Source organism: Pelodiscus sinensis, chromosome 1, assembly GCF_052426305.1.
Source record: "Pelodiscus sinensis isolate ZL-2025 chromosome 1, ASM5242630v1, whole genome shotgun sequence".
NCBI classification, from domain to species: domain Eukaryota; kingdom Metazoa; phylum Chordata; order Testudines; family Trionychidae; genus Pelodiscus; species Pelodiscus sinensis.
The window spans coordinates 184,234,080-184,251,188 of NC_143052.1; the positions used below are offsets into that span (position 1 = coordinate 184,234,080).

Below are 17,109 nucleotides of genomic sequence, written 5' to 3' on the forward strand. Positions count from 1 at the left end.
AATTATTTCACTGAACAGGCAGACACCTAAGCACATGCTTGCTGAACTGAGACCTTAAAAGCTCACTGCAAATATGTAGCAGAGAGAACTCAGATGTTGAAAATGCTGGTTGCCAAGTACTGTAAGGAATGACAGCATCTTTCACAGAATCAGAGATATTTCTATCTTTAGCATCCTCACTAACATATTCAAATTGCTGCCCTTTTCTGGTCTCCTCTCCTCTCAACCAATCTTATTGGAAAACCTAAACATGATATAGATGGGTAGGATGTTGAAACCTCAACATAGTATAGATGAGTATGGTATAAATAGACATTTATTTATTTAGAGAAACAGAGCAAGATGAGGTTTGTACACATCAATCACACAGCTGAGTGGAGACTAAAGGAAGTTAGAAGAACTAGCTAAAGCAGCAATGGCATGAAAATTCGTAGACACGATTAGTTAATCTTGTCTGACTGATCAGGTAGAAGACCCCAGTGTAAACAGATCTAACTCTTTGGAAGGGAGGACTGGGGGGCTATTCTGGGTGGAAGTTAAGCTGACAGAGAAAAATATAATGTAAACGTAAGAATTGATATAAAAAGTGCATAGTGTACATATTCTGTGTACTTAAAATCTGAATATGTGCAAATAAATCACAATATTTCCATTGTATTATGTCAAGCATATCCTTTAACATTTTCTGAGCATGTACATAAATGCTTTAGTTAAATAACATGGGCTTTTTGGGTCACAAGCGATAATTACTAAAAAACACAGAAATTACAAAGCCAAGTCAATAAATATTCATAATCACAGCAATGTTTGTTAAAAATAAAATCTGAAATAGTGGTTTTTTTCTGAAATGCTGAACAGTGTAAGAATACTTATTATGTAATCTAATGTATAAAAATAGATGAATAAGTTAATCAATACCCTGACCTAAAATATGCACTTTCACGATATCCATTAGAAATAGGTCATTTTGCAGTATATAGTGGTATTTCAAATAAAGTTGAATGCCGTTATCAAAGCACACATTGTAAGAATTCATCCATTTACCAACACAAGGAGATCCTCTACACTTTCTCATGCAACTTTAATTCTGACATACAAAAAAGCAGAAACTTAATTTTCATATAATTGGTCTCTATATCTTTCTATTCTCCCTAGAGCTGTGGTACAAAATGAGTGGCAATTCTATATTCAGTAGTGGTAAAATAAAATGCCTTCTACATTTACAGAGTAGATACATGAGCTTTTTTCCTCCAGAGATCTGATATGCAGTTTACTGGACAGAATATGCTTGCCCCTCTAAAGAGGAACAGGGGGGTGCAATAAACAGTGCTACCCACTCCACTTAGTGCATAAACACAAAATGCAACCATAATTTGTACACCCTGATTACAGGTGCTGAAGAGTTCAAGACCTTGAATTGCCTGCAGCATTCACTGCTCTAAGGTGGAAAAGATTCAGGGTGAATCCCTGGCCCCTACTGAAGGCAACAGGAGTTTTGCCCTTTTCTTCAACACAGCCAACATTTCATCCGGGATATATTTCTTAAACGAGATGTTCCAGTTCAACAGGGAGTTATGAGTTTGATGTAATCATCACAGAGTAAAATTTCTGGCCTATGTTATGCAGACCAGATTCTGTGATTATAAAATTACCTTCTGCCTTTGAAATCCATGAAAGAGTTTCAGGTCTCTTGGTAGCATGTATACGGTAAGTGATGCTTAAAGAGTTCTGGGAAAATACTGGCTGCACTCATCATCATCATCCTCTGTCCAGCAACTCCTGCTGGTTACTATCCTCCTCTTCCAAGCACAAGAGTCATTCTGTCTCCCAACACTGCTACTCGAGCAACCCTCTTCTGTGTCTTATATATGATAATTTAGCCCTTTAATATCCTAAAGATCTATGCTAGTGTTCCCTGCAAGCTGAGCACTTGGGTGGCCATCCAGAAGAGATTCAAAGCCACCCACCTGATTAGCAATGTGCCCACCACAGACAGCACGTGTTTCTACTGGTGGCACATCCACACATGCCTCAATGCACATAAAGTTTATTCTGCACATGAATGGAAAAAATTACCATGATAGAGATTATTTCTGTATTATACAAACTATAGTAGCCAGGTTCTTATGAAAACATGGGTCTAAAAATCTCAGAATGTTTTTTGCCTATGTAATATAGATCCATATTTCTGCTACAATGTGTAAAGAAAGAGGCTTTGTACCTTAATAATGAAGCAGCTTTGAACCATATCAATTTTCCAATAATGAGAAGATGACAAAAGACAATATTTTGGTAAAACGAGCAAAACTTCACTTACTGGATCCTGACAATTTTTCCTTTAATGAAAACCTTCCCTTGAGCCACAATTTAAAATGCCTGAAATAATCCTATGTGCCCAGGAAGGCAAACACTAGCCAGATCATAAAATTAGATTACTGAAAGTGAAATGTATTAATTGCATGAGACCACCCAACTTTATGTGAAGCAATTAAAAAAAAATAATGCGGCATGCCCAGCACAAAGGTGTTGCTTTACACTTGAAAATTAAGCAAAAGTGGTAACATTTTGCATCATCAGGCTAAATGTTCTTGGAAAGAGTTTAAGTAGTTGCAACTTGAATGTGTGTCTCTTTCAGATAATGGACTTTGATTTCCTTTTAATTATTTATAGTTTATTTATTTCTTTAGTCACATTAACCTCAAGGAAAGGAAATATGAGCTATGTAATCTAATAAACGTGAATAATATGATTAGAACACTTTGCTGCAAGCAGCCTGCGTAACTGACAAATAGCATAAAGAGTTTCACATAAGTGAGGCTAAAAATGCGGTGAAGTGCTAAAATGATTTGCTTTATCCTCATACCCCAGGACACCTTTACTAAAAGACTGGCTCACAAATGGAATAGTGAAATTGTTTTGTCAAGAAAGCAGACATATTTCTGTCACTTAGACCGTGTTTCTCACCCTTATGAAAAGCTAAATCCCACACAGAAACAGACTATACGCTGACTCAGTGTACTCCAAGTGTCTCTCTTGCTGAAAATATAATTTAAAAAGCCCATGCAGTGGTTCTTGAAGAACCATTTTGTAATGTTAGGATGCTGTATGTTTTTACAGAACTCTAAGTAGGATCATTTAAAACTTTTATTCCAAGTATTTTTTCTCTGGATATATTTATGCTCCTGTTTTGCAGTGAAGTCCTTTGCAGGCAGCCTCTTATGCCTGTCTGGATTCCCAGAGACTTGGTGTCTTTTCTGGAGTCTGCCTGTGTGCAGCTCATTGCAGGACCAGGGTGTTAACTGAGTATAGGAGGCTCACAATGCTCTCATTACACATGTACACATACAGAATGGGAAGCAACTGTCTAGGAAGGAGTACTGCAGAAAGGAATCTAGGGGTCAAAGTGGACCACAAGCTAATTATGAGACAACAATGTGACACTTGCAAAAAAAGCAAACATGATTCTGGGATGCATTAACAAGCAAGACATGAGAAGTCATTCTTCCGCTCTACTCTGCGCTGATTAGGCCTCAATTAGCATAGTGCGTCCAGTTCTGGGCATCACTTTTCAAGAAAAATGTGGAGAAATTGGAGAAGGTTCAGAGAAGAGCAACAAGAATGATTAAAGGTCTAGAGAACATGACCTATGAGAGAAGACTGAAAGAATATTGCTGGTTTAGTTTGGAAAGGAGAAGACTGAGAGGGGACATAATAGCAGTTTTCAAATCTAAAAGGGTGTCAAAAGGGGGGAGAATTGTTTCCCTTGGCCTCTGATGATAGGACAAGAAGCAATGGACTTAAATTGCAGCAAGAGAGGTTTAGGTTGGACATTAGGAAAAACTTCCTAACTGTTAAACACTGGATTAAGTTGCCTAGGGAGGTTGTGGAATCTCCATCTCTGGAGATGTTTAAGAGCAGGTTACATAGACATCTATCAGGGATGATCTGACGGTGCTTGGTTCTGCCATGAGGGCAGGGGACTGGACTCGATGACCTCTCGAGGTCCCTTCCAGTTCTAGTGTTCTATGATTCCCTGATTCTATAATTTAGCATCTGACACACATGCAGCCAAGCAGGGTGGTAGATACATAAGAAAACAAACATATGCACATAAAGTTTAATTTTCAAACTTGTCCTAATAGCTTTTAGAGAAAAGCTATTTGCTTAAAAATTAATTTTAAAACTTTTTTTTTAAATGTTATCTAACCTATACTGAACTGCGACAACATGGCTGTAAAACCAGCATAAAGTGATCCAAACCAGAAAGTCATATAGAGACTGTTTACATTATGTAGTAGTATCTGTAATGTGTGGTTAAAAGTATAATTTTGCAATCTGACATAAGAGTGCACAGAACAGAAGTAAGTACATGTAGCATAGGTTTTAAAATGAGCTGAAACCAAGTCCTCACATATTCCACTTCAAGGCGATTCAGATCATGCTCGAAACATTACAGCTTATGCCCATAAAACCTCTAACATATGGTATCTGTAATATTTATGTTACTGATACAACTTAAAAGAACTTGCACATAAGAAATGAGTACTCTGATAACAAAAGGAGGAATTGAAAGGAATGTGAGAAGGGAAAAGAAAATAAAAAAAGGAGTGGCCTGTGGGTTGATAATATTTTCAGTGATCAACATATCCTCCGCTACACTGAAATGGTTTAACTGCTCTCCACTGATGTTGATTCCACTCTTCCAATTCATCCACCTAATTACCATTTCGTGGCAGGCTATGAAGAGTTTTGGTGACTTACCGTGTCTTCTTGTTTCATAACGCTCTTAAATGGGATTTGAAGGAAAGTATCAAATAAAGTTACATCTGTAGGGCAGTCAATTTGTTTCCCTTAATAGGCTGATACAGTTTGTGTTGATGCCCTGCTCTGCAAGAACTTTCAACACTAAACAAGAGCTCTACGTTGCTGAATGCTTTTTCATAATCTACAAAGGCAATACATAATAGGAACTTGTATTCCCATGAGTGTTCCAATAGCTGGTTTATAGCGAAAATATAATCCATTGTGCTGAAAATTCCTTTGAAAGCCTGCCTATTTTCTTGGCTGTGGGTCATCCAGACTCTGAGAGAGTCAGTTTGTTATTATTTTGGTGAACAGCTTGCAGACATGTGAGAGCAGGCATATTGGATGACAGTTCTTCACAATCGTGTTGGCCTCAATACAGAAGAACAATTAACACTTTAGAAGCAGATCTCAATATAATAAAAACGTGAAAATTACAAAATATGGAGAAGGATTTTTAAAGGCAAAATAAGAGTTAAGGTACAGATTTGTAAAGATATTTTGGCACCTACCTCACATTGATTTCAATGGAAGTTAAGCTCCTAAAGACCTTTAAAAAGCTGGACCATAGTGCTTAATTCCTATTTACTCTTCAATGGCATCTGCTTAACTCCTTCTGTACATTGGATTACCTCTCCCTATATTAAATCATCACATATTTAAATTAATGCAAGTGTAGTGATCAATTGCGGAAGAACTTTGTACATGCTAGTTTAGGGGTGATGAGGCCTGCATTCTTTCCCCCCTTTCCCTTTATCTGATGAGCCAGAAGCAAGTCTTTGGGAACACACGCCATTTAAGATAAGCATTGTAGTCAGTATAGCAAGATCAAGTATAAGATAAGGGCAAGAACGCATAAACAATTCTGTTTACCCTAATGTACTGATCACGTAAACAGGGCCAAAGAACAAGAAGATCCAGATCAGAACCAGATCAATAACTAATACCTAAGCCCTACATCAGCACTAATGAGTAACCCCTGGAAATTTCCAAACTGCCAACAAGGCTGCCTCAGAGCCTAGCAAACCAGACCTCACCGATGGATTTTGGGTACTGGTGCCTCGGAAGCTGAGACAACCTCCCACTTCGTCCGCAGCCTACTCGGGGTCCCAGGCTTTCAGGAAGGGACAAAAGATATGCCGCTTCTTTGTTATGTTGATCTTCCAATTATGGGGCAAAGCTGTTAGATGTCAGGAAATAAACCACTTGTGTTTGACAGATTCCTGTGTGGTGTATTTTGTACCTTGAGAGCCCAGTGTCGGACCTGAGACGTACTCTGGCCAGCTACAGCAAGTGAATATGAAAAGTGACCAAATAGATCTACATCTGGATAGTCCATCAGTTCTTTTCGGTCTCCAACGTCTGTGGTTCAATAAGTTGCTCTTTACACAGTTTGTAGGTGTCCACTGTGGAAGCCCTTAACTTGTTGACATTTTCTTCTGTATTGTGGAACACGTGGGGAAAACCAGCAAATCCTGGTGATAGTATGTCCTCTAGCCATTTCCTCACCCGGCAAGGTTGTAAGGCTGTTCAAAATGCTTTTAGAAGCTATCATATGATCATAGAATCATAGACCCATAGAGCTGGAAGAGACCTCAGAAGGTCATCAAGTCCAGCCCCCTGCTCTAGGCAGGACCGATCTCAAATGATCCATGTTAATCACTTTTAGAGTGCTGCTTTCCCTTAACGTACAGCCACTCTCCGAGTTGCGGACCAACACTTGGTCCATAATTCGAACTGTTCATAACTTGGATCCGCATTTATGACCGCTTTGGTCGTAAGTGCAGATGGTTGTAAGTGCAGGTGGCCGTAAATTGGGGAGTGGCTGTATTTGAAAAAAATATATAAAATATGCAGGGCCTGACAGTGGCAGCATTAGAATATGTGCTCCCTGGACACCACTAAATAGTGGAACAAGCCATTGACTACACTCTTCAAATTGTGCTGTTTCTGTTAAGATATTTCCCAAGTCATAAAATCTGAAATAGGAGCAAAGATCAAACAGGTTATCATCAACATGACTCCTTCTAGTCTTCCTACTATTACTTTAGAAAAACAGTTCATGCATTTTACATTCCCCTACATGTTGTAAAGGACATTAATTTTGTACTTGGACAGCTTTCAATGAGCACACTGAGCATTAGAGCAATGTAACATATATCATGCAGACTGCAATGGAAACGGCCACAACCACCACCGGAGCCAAGTAACTGAATATATTCTCAACTTGAGTTCAACCGCCTATTCTCTTAATGTAGGTGTTTCACCTGAGAAGAACAGAAACCACAGAAGGAAAAGTAGGATCCACAACAAGTGAAGATGGGACTAAAGCCCAGATTTTTCCTGAAGCACCCAATAATAATAATATAGTTATTATTACAACAATAGAATTCAAAAGCCCTGATGTAGATCTAGGCTCATTATGTAAGGTACTGTTTAATCAGATAGAAATATATAAGAAAATAAGAATGGCCACACTGGGTCAAAGCAATAAAACCCAGACTCCTGTTTTTACACACTATTCTCGATTCTATATATACACACCTCTACAACATTTCACCCTCAGCTATCCCTTTTCTAAGCTGAACAGTCCCAGTCTTTTTAAAACCTGTTCATATAGAAGCTGTTCCATACCTCGACATCAGAAAAGTAATAGAAAAGCTTCGCCTACAGTACCTCTTTCTGCCTCCTGACATTAAAAATAAAGGATTGCAGGATTACAACCCTTCTGCCATCATTCTCTTCACCAAATAACTGATCAAAATTCAGCTGATCATAGCGGCTTTGGAGACTAAGGTTCATACAATAAGTTTTAGCAGAACTGGCTTTATACAATGGGAAATTCCAATTGGAAGTTGAATGTAAATTATAAAACACCCAACCCACATCACCATAGTCCTTAACATCAGTTTCCTAATATTATTTCAAAGCCTTTTTATTTTATAGCAAAGGGTTGAGGAATTTTTGAAAAATTAGAGGCTGCTATCTCAAGAATCAACATGGCTTTGTTTCGCTCCATCCCGCTTTTGTAAAAAGCTTATTAAAACCGAGCACTTATCTCAGCACCACTACTAGCCAGCATGCTGTTTGACAGCAAGATGGTCACAGAAAGGAATAGAAGGCTACTGCTGTGAAAAGAATCTTGCAGAAATGCTGGAGGTCTGCTTTACTGGAAGGTAAGGAAACACAGGACTCCAGAATCTTACAGCCTAAGCATGCATGACCTTTCTTAGGGATGTCATGTTCTCACTGGCTTCAATGGTGCAAAATTTAGCACAAGATCAAAAAGCTACACCTGTATAAGTATATAGAAAAAAAATTACACAAGTACACCTAACCAGAAAATGGATACATTTATAAGAAAAGAATCTCATCTCCAAGTGTGTATGTATCTGTCTACAGGCAGCCCCAAAATTTCAATTTTCTAAAGGATTGCTGAAATGGACAACATCCGCCAGCAGAAATATGAAGATGTAAGAATATTAGAGAGTCCTTCCCCTTTCCCAGTGAAGAGAGAGTTTTAAATGAACCATGTACAAAGAGATAAATGGAGAGAAAACAGAACTAGAGATGTTAAATTCTACACAACTCACCCAAACACCTGTAGGGAACCACAATGTGAGGGTGACTCTTGCACTGCTTCCGTCCCCTCTTGCACCAGTTTTGGATGGTCACAGGCTGGTTGGCTTCCACAACATTGGTAATTTGTAATTCAGGATAAACCTAATGTTTGAAATACAAAGAGAATAAATATAATCAAAGGCATACTTACTGTGTTATTAAATATTGTTGACAGACATCAAAGTGATATCCAATATCACGCCTTCCCCCAGCTATTATGTAACCATCATTAATCAATTCTATTTCATGTCATGAATTTACCTTGCTACACGTTTCATCCAAGTACAAGCGCCATTAAGAAAACAACCACCAATAATTATCAACTACGATTGTAAATTTGGTGACACCCAACTAGGGATATGAATGGTTAACTGATTAACCAGTTACACAGTACGCATCACCCTTACCAGGGTAACCTGTTAACTGGCGCCTGGGAGCAGCCCCCTGCTTGTGGCCGGTCACTGGCGGAAGGCTGCTTCAGCCCCACCGGGCCCACTGTGGGGTGGAGTGGGCTGGTAGGTGGCAACCCCATGAAGCCGGTGGAGCTAAGAGCAGCAGCCCTGTGGATTGGGGTCTGCTCCAGCCGTGCTGGAGCAGCCACTCACCTGCGGGATCCCGCTTAATTGTTTAACCAGCTAAATGTAACATTTAACAGGTTAAATAATTAAATGGAATTTTATATCCCTACACCCAACCTTTTTTTTTTTTAAAACCTTAAATTACTCCCTCCCCCCTTGACTCCATCTCCACCTGAACTGAACATATCAATCCCTATTCACCTTCATTTTATTCAGCTGAGTGTGAACAAGAGGGGAACTCCCCTACTCATTCCATGGCCAGTCCATCAACCTCCCCTCAAGACACAAACCTCCCCTCATTTCTCGAGTTTAATCATGGACTTATCCTAACTCAGAACTCCCGTTTTCCCTAAAATGGTTGCACTCAAAGTCTATTTCTGAATGTCTGCTATCACTTTCCCAATGCAGCCCTCAGCTGCCTCCACACTGGCAGTCTGCTGAATCTGTTATTCATTTTCACGCTTATAGTTATTGCTGTTTCCTCCTTTCTGACTTTGCTTACTTGAGCATCTCAAAATCCAGTCTGTTCCAAATACTGCATTATACTGCTGCACCCGCACGTGGGCTGACAGTCTTAGTAGTTCCTTTCAGGGCTGGAGCAATAAGTTCCTGTCATCGGCATGATTCCAATCCACCCCCATCTGTGCGCTCCCATCTCCCTCAGTCCTACATACACTCTACCTTTTCCTTCGTCATTTCTAGACCTATCTGCTCTCCTCTGTCAGTGGTCAATTATTTGTGCTAAATATCTATATGATCAGTGAACTCACTCCCAATAATCTAGCTTCTCCATATCATCTTCTGAAAGGAATTGAAAACTCATCTCTAATGCTGACCACGATCTGTCAAACCAGGCTCTCACATAGAATTTACTGTGCTACTAACATCCCTGTACTGCTCCAACCTAATCTCAACTCATTGTAACTGCTATGCATTAAGATGCCTGAAAGAACAAACAATTCTAGAAGCTTAAAATTCTGCCTTCCACAAAGGGAGGTTTTTGTTTGGCTTTTTCTGTTGTTGGGAACTCAGTGTTGGTGAACAGAATACACCTTGCAGAGTAGGAAACTTTTTTCATGATGGGTGGAGTTTTAAAAATGCCTTATTCCTATAAAGGTAAATTATTGTTATTACTGTACTTGCATTCCTCACAGCACATAAGAGACCCAATCAGAAGCAAGTTCCCATCCTGACAGCACTGTACGGAGTACAAATGACCTCTGCCCAAAGAGCCTACAACAGACCTGTACAATTGGAAAGCAGCGGGCCATATTATTCCAAAGAGAACAGCTGTGGGCCGCAAGTAGGGTTGCCAGATGCTCTCCCAAAAAATACCGAACAAGCGGGCTAAACATTTTTGTCGGGAATACAAAAAAGCCCCACACCGCCCGGCTTCAGCACGCAACCACAGATTTTGTTGAAATCTCAAGATTTTGTTAAATAAATTCACACACAAGGGAAAAAGACAGTCACACACAAAGAGAAGCGCAAAATTTGTTCCCTCTGATACAAGTTATAATATTGACGGGACATAGATTTTACCAGCTGGCGAGCTGCCATGGGGCAAGGCCGCCCCGTGGCAGCGAGGGCAACTCGCCCCGCACTCCAACAGCACCGACCCCCATGCTGCCTGGCCTACATTCTAATTCGCGTTCTGACAGCGGTCTGCACCATGCAAGCAGCCGCCCAGTCGAGCGGCATGGGGGGGGGGGGGGGGGGGGCTGAATCCTGGAACGGGAGCCGGAAGCGGGGGCGGGGCCACACACGGGCGTAGGGTGGGGCCAGAGCATGTGTGCATCTCTGATGTCAGGGGAAGAGGCGCTGGCACAAGAGAGCGCTGCATTCAAAAGGAGAGTAGAGGAGATCGGAAGAGAGGAGGGAGGAAATATTATTTCCTAAAGTCGTCATGGGCCACACAGTGAACCCCTCCGGGCCGCATGCGACCCACAGGCCGTATGTTGTGCAGGCCTGGCCTACATTCTAATTAAAGAAAAAATAAAACAAGAGGGTGTAGCAAAGTCAGAACAAAGTGGGTGTATCTTTAATTAAAGTTGAAATTTAAAAGTATAACATTTAAACAGCAATGATAAGTAGCAGTACATATTTATGTTATTTTAGATGACTGAGATTAGCAGCATGGGGGTAATACAGGAAGGGATGGGTATGACAATATAAACATAAAATCATATGTTTATGGAAATGGGTAGTTTTCGCCTAGTGGTCAGTTGAAGGAGATTGTAACTGAAATACTAGACAGCACCATCTAATAATTATTGGGCTAACAGATTAGCATGTGATGCTGAACTTTCATATCTGAAAAGATGAACACCATCCTGTATATCCCATTTGAGATATGTCATTAATTACTGTTATAGAAAGGGATGGGGGAAAATGAATATATATCTCATCTCCATGATTAAACCACTGTACTTCCAATATTATATGGAACAGTCCCTCTTTTATATTGGATCAGATGCAGTTTCTTTGAATAGTGAAAGTGACAAGTTTTGGGATTTTTGACTTCTAGGACCATTATTTCTCTCTCAGACAAAGCAAGAAATTCAAACAATATGGTCCTATGTGAATAAGATGGTTGTGGAATTTATGAGAAGTATTTCTGTATTTGAGACACTGGCTTGGTTCCGTTCCACTTACTCTACAGCAGATGCTCACCCACTCATGAAGGCCAGGCGCAGGGGCTGACCCCGCACTGCCAACGCTCCAGCCCAGGAAGCAGGGCCAAGGCTGACCCTGCTCTCCCAGCGCCCTGGGGCTGACCTCACTCTTCCTGGCACTCAGCTGACACTCTGGCTGGAGGCAGGTCCAGGCACTGGAGCTTATTGGCCCCACCATTGCCCACCCACCCAACCAAAGTTGGGGCCTGTCCAAGTGGGCTCGTCTGTCTATAACACTGCAATATTGTGAATGAGATAAAAACTTTTCACCCTGAAACCTGGTGTTTCTTCCATTCAGTCCTTCTCGTTACCCTTGCTCTGATAGGTGAGTGCACAATCCTGATTATGTTCCTGTTCATTTTCATAGCAGTACCAAAACGATTTAATTAGGATTCCATGTTGCTAGTAAGTTTCAAGCTGCCCCTGGTGTGTAAACCCTACTACCCAAAAGCGCATAAGCTGTTTTGGGAGCCATGGATGAGTAGCAACAGAAGGATTTGTTTTGCTGTGTAGACTAAATGCAATATCCTAGAGGACGGAAATTTATCACTCCACATTTAAACCCCCAATACACACAAACTGAATTTCAGATGGCATCATTAACAATATCTTTGGCCATAAAATATGATACAATATCAATGAAATATTCCCACTGAAGAATTTTTCCGACAGCCACTGAGTAAGTCAGACCCATAATGGAAATGTGGCTGCTGTGCATAAATACATCTTTAAAAAGCCCCTAATGACTACAACATATCAAGTTTTAAGTGTTATCAGAATTCGAAAAAAGCGAGAGAGAGAGAGACACAGACAGAGGCAGAGAGAGAGAAAAAACACAAACCTGAAATCACTGACAAAAGTGTACGCAGACTTCAGGGCTCCAATATAGGAAATCTTTCCTATTCAGGACATTTAAGCGCATATTTAAGTCCCAATGAAGTCAATCAGATTTGAGCACATGGTTAAAAATAACCACATGCTAAGGTCAGAATTAACAATTGATGCAACACCGGTATTTGGTGTTGCATCACCGGTGTTCAGTATTTCTGGTGAAACCATCTGGCAACCAGACACTGGGAATAGCTTGAGACTATTAACTAAATCTTTCACAAAATTGTGGCTCTGCATCATGCCTGTTGGTGGACTCCAGATGAGGCTTGGATAAAGATGTCACCAGAAGAGGGTAGACAGACTCCTTCCTGAGCTGCTATTAACACTAGCAGCATAAACTCATGAGTACTGTTGATAAACCAAACCTTGCAAGTGCTGGTTCCTGTGGAGAGGCAGTAGTGCGGAGGGTAAGGGGGGGCAGGTGAGAGCCGGTACACATGGGAAGCCAGCTTTCAAGCCACCTCTCTGCATGTATAGGTTCACGTGGAGGCGCATTCCCCTCCTCCCCCGGCTGCCTCGCTATCAAAGGCAGCAGTGCGGGGGAAGGGAGCCAATATGCTTTTAAACCGGTTCTCTGAGTGTGTCAGCTACACAGAGCTGCCCGTTCCCACTTTGCTGCCTCCCACACAGTTGACAGCGGAGTTCTCCTATTGCATCTTCATGAGACCTGCCAAATCCATGCCCATTGCAGTGATCATGGCAGCACTGATTTAGTCCATAGTCAATATAAAACCTACGCAAAGTCAGATTGGAAATACAGTAGAACCTCAGAGTTGTGAACACCAGAGAGTTATGAATTAACCAGTTAACTACACACCATCTACAACAGTAAACACAGTATCAGGTGACAGAAAAATAATAAAGAACAGTACTATGTTAAATCTAAACTACAAGAAAAATAAAGGTAAAGCAGCATTTTTCTTCTACATAGTAAAGTTTCAAAGCTGTACTAAGTCATTGTTCAGCTGTAAAGAACAACCGTATGTTTTGTTCAGAGTTTTGAACACTTCAGAGTTATGCACAAACTCCATTCCCAAGGTGTCTGTACCTCTGAAGTTCCACTGTCAGATGCAAATTTTTGACAGTAAGGGTAATTAACCACTGAAAATTTTTTGCAAGGATAGTGGTTGAGACTCCAACAAAGGGAATTTTTAAATCAAAACTGGATGTTTTTCTAAGATGTATGCTCTAGCTCAACTAAGCGATTGGCCCTGGAGCAGGAATTGATTTAGGGAGTTCCCATAGCTTGTTGCGGTGGAAGAGACAGATTAAATGATCAAAATGGTCCCTGCTGGCCTTAAAATCTATGAACTTAACAGACCTACATCTACAAAAGAGACATGTCCTAAGCACTATCACACTAAAATCTATTAGAAATTGCTAGAAGGAATCTTCACTAGTAATCATATGTACTGACATAATTCATTATGCTCTGTAAATAGAATTAAGCAAAAGGCTGTAAAGAAATATTAGAACAAATATATTGGACAAGTAGTTATTTCTCTATTATATCTACAGGCAGTCCCCGAGTTACGCGGATCCAACTGGATCCGTACTTACAAATGGGGCTTTTCTCGCCCCGGAGGACGTGGGCGGCGGAACCACCCAGACGCGCCGCGGTCCCACCACCTGCGTCCTCCAGGGCGAGAAAAGCGGCTCCACGTCTCCCTGGTCTGCTGGGGGGGGCCCCCCCAGCAGACCAGGGAGACGCGGAGCAAAGCCGCAGAGGACGCAGGCGGCGGGATCGCGGCGCGTCTGGGCAGTCCCGCCACCCGCGTCTCCCTGGTCTGCTGTGGGGGGGGGGGGGGGGTGCAGCTAGTGTGTTCCCCCCCTCCCCCAGCAGACCAGGCTTTTCTCATGGACGACTGTGGTAGAGCAGCTGGGGCGCTGCCGGGTTGGTCCCGCAGCGCCGCTCCTCGGCGCTACTGGACCAACCCAGCAGCACCCCAGCTGCTCTGCCCCAGGCGTCCCCAAGTCAGCCGCTGCTGAAACTGACCAGAGGCTGACTACAGGAAGCCGGAGGCAGAGTTGCTCTGCCCAGGGCTTCCTGGAATCAGCCACTGATCAGTTTCAGCAGCAGCTGACTTGGGAACATCTGGGGTAGAGCAGCTGGGGTGCTGCTGGGTTGGTCCCCGCAGCGCCAAGGTGCGGCGCTGCGGGGACCTACCCAGCAGCACCCCAGCTGCTCTGTTCCAGGCATCCAGATTCAGTCGCTGTTGAAACTGATCAGCGGCTGATTCCAGGAAGCCCGGGGCAGAGAAACTCTGCCTCGGGCTTCCTGTAGTCAGCTGCTGGTCAGTTTCAGCAGCAGCTGAATCTGGACGCCAGTTCCGACTTACGTACAAATTCAACTTAAGAACAAACCTACAGTCCCTATCTTGTACATAACCCAGGGACTGCCTGTATTGTCAATTCCAATATATGAAAACACAGTATTTTCTTCTTGAAGTAGCCCAGTGGTATCCATCAACCCTGTCTGGTTTTAATACAGCAACCTCTGCTTGCTCATTATACCATTTCTTATATCACAATGTTTATTGTTTCCCAATAGTTTTACAATGTTTGTAGTAATATCAACTCAACTATTCCATGAAAATGTTACCAGTTGACTGGTATTGGTCTGTAAAAGCAGTTTAACTAAAACTATTCTGTATCAGTAGCTAAAGCTATACATTAGCTCACCTGAGATTGAGAATATGCACCGTAAGCATATTGGCACTTTAAATAAAAATACTTTGTGTATAATCCTTTTTCTCTCTCTTGATTTGAAGAATTGAAGTATGTTTTTCAAGACATGCCAGAACCAAGGCCCCAATATTTCCAGGGCGCAAGGAAGGGAAAGGTGGGGGAAGAGAGGGAGAGCTTTTACCAGGATGGTATGGTTAAGAGCTATTTTGCTAGTGGGAAATAGCAGATAGATAATGAGACTAAAGTTCATTGTTAGAAGAATAAGGTATTGCCAATTATGCTGCTGCAATGCCTGGATACGCTTTACTTGTTGTCTTCTGCGTCTAAGGTATGTCATGGAGGAAACAGACTAGATGAAGCTGTTTAGAAATAAAACTAGAAACTAGCTTGCACCTTCAGCATTTGGCTTGAACATCTGGCAGTCAGAAAACTTGAGTGGTTTATAATACATACACAAAAGTCACTCACTTACTAAACTCTCAAGTTGAAATAGTAGAGGGGGGAAAAAATCTCTAAGTATTTCCCATCTCAATGAGAGTGGACTGTCTGTTGTGCTCTAGTCAGAAATCTATGCTGAGCAGCGAAGGGAGAGATTGGGTCTACCTGATTCAAAATGACAGTCATGAATAAACATATATTCTTCTTACGGTTTCCCCTCATTCATCCTTCCATGATCCTTCCAAAAGAGGGTTGCACCCCACTTGCTAGATTCGGTTTTAAATTATATCAAATTCTTCAGGATGGGCCTAAAAATCAACTGGATTACAAATTATAATTCTCTATTCTCTGCAGATTTAGTGGAACAAAAAGTGGACAGTCACAACACACACCCATTAACAGCAGGAGGAAGCACTGGTGCTATTTGGTGGGATCAATTCAGGATCTCAGATCTGCAATTTTTTTTCTAGTATTTGTATCCCTCAAATCTCCAGGTGCTGGTGGTGGCAGTAGTATCTTTATTTACATAAAAACAAGGTCAAAACTTCATACACAAAATCAAGTAAAGGGCAGACACACTTTAAAAAAGAAAACCCCATAAGCCTGGAAACACTGACACAACAGTCCAAAATAAATCAACGAGAATGCAGAGAAAAATCACATCAAGCAACAACATTTTAATTTGTTTGGCAAAATAAGATAAAGCCCCAAAACAAAGACAACCAGATTTTGTTAGTAGTTAGCCAAATCTAAAATCTTTGTTCCCTGTGGAAAAGTCAAGAAATTTCTTGCGGCTCAACTGTTTCATACTTTTTAATATATCATTATTAAAATGCCGAGATTGCATTAATCCCCACAAAATATTCACTGAAGTCTTAGGAGAACTGATTTAAAAGAGCAGTGGAAACTTTAATGGACATACAACAGGTAAAAAAAAAATCTTCAAGCTTCAAACAGATTCAGGAAAGTCTTTTGATCATCTAAATGAAATATCTGGTAGACAACATTTTAGAAGCACATTTCAAAGGAATCCGTACATTCAATATTCAATCTTCAGGAAAGTGGCTGTTGTATAATTGATTATGGAAAATAGTGTTCTTGAAAACTTAGAGTGAGGATTTTTCGAAAAAGATAATTAAACTATGTTCTGGACACAGAAAATGTCTTCAATCACAGGTTTCTCCTATACTGTACTACCTTAGAATTTGATGGAAAGATTCTTTCAACTAAATTTTAAGGGTTCAAAAAGTTCTTTTATCAAGGTCGCCAGAAGGTAGAGCAAGTCTAGCAAGTTGGTAGGCTCAACAGCACTTAGAGCAAAAAGTAGTAATTTTTGTTCCTGACTTAGCTGGACCTGTGAGGTACAGTTATACTGAGGAATCCCATGCAGGCATATTGCATATCTTGCCCTGGAA

General features: G+C 41.2%; 1 protein-coding gene across 4 annotated transcripts in view; it reads right to left on the reverse strand.

The window, feature by feature from the left end:
* The window catches only part of APP (amyloid beta precursor protein), a 313,107-nt gene that overhangs the window by 190,700 nt on the left and 105,298 nt on the right, over positions 1-17,109 (reverse strand). For all 4 annotated transcript variants that reach the window (XM_089773561.1, XM_089773560.1, XM_089773555.1 and 1 more), the window contains exon 3: positions 8,397-8,526. In XM_089773561.1, the coding sequence (XP_089629687.1) occupies positions 8,397-8,526 (130 nt within the window). The remainder of the gene's footprint in view (positions 1-8,396; positions 8,527-17,109) is intronic.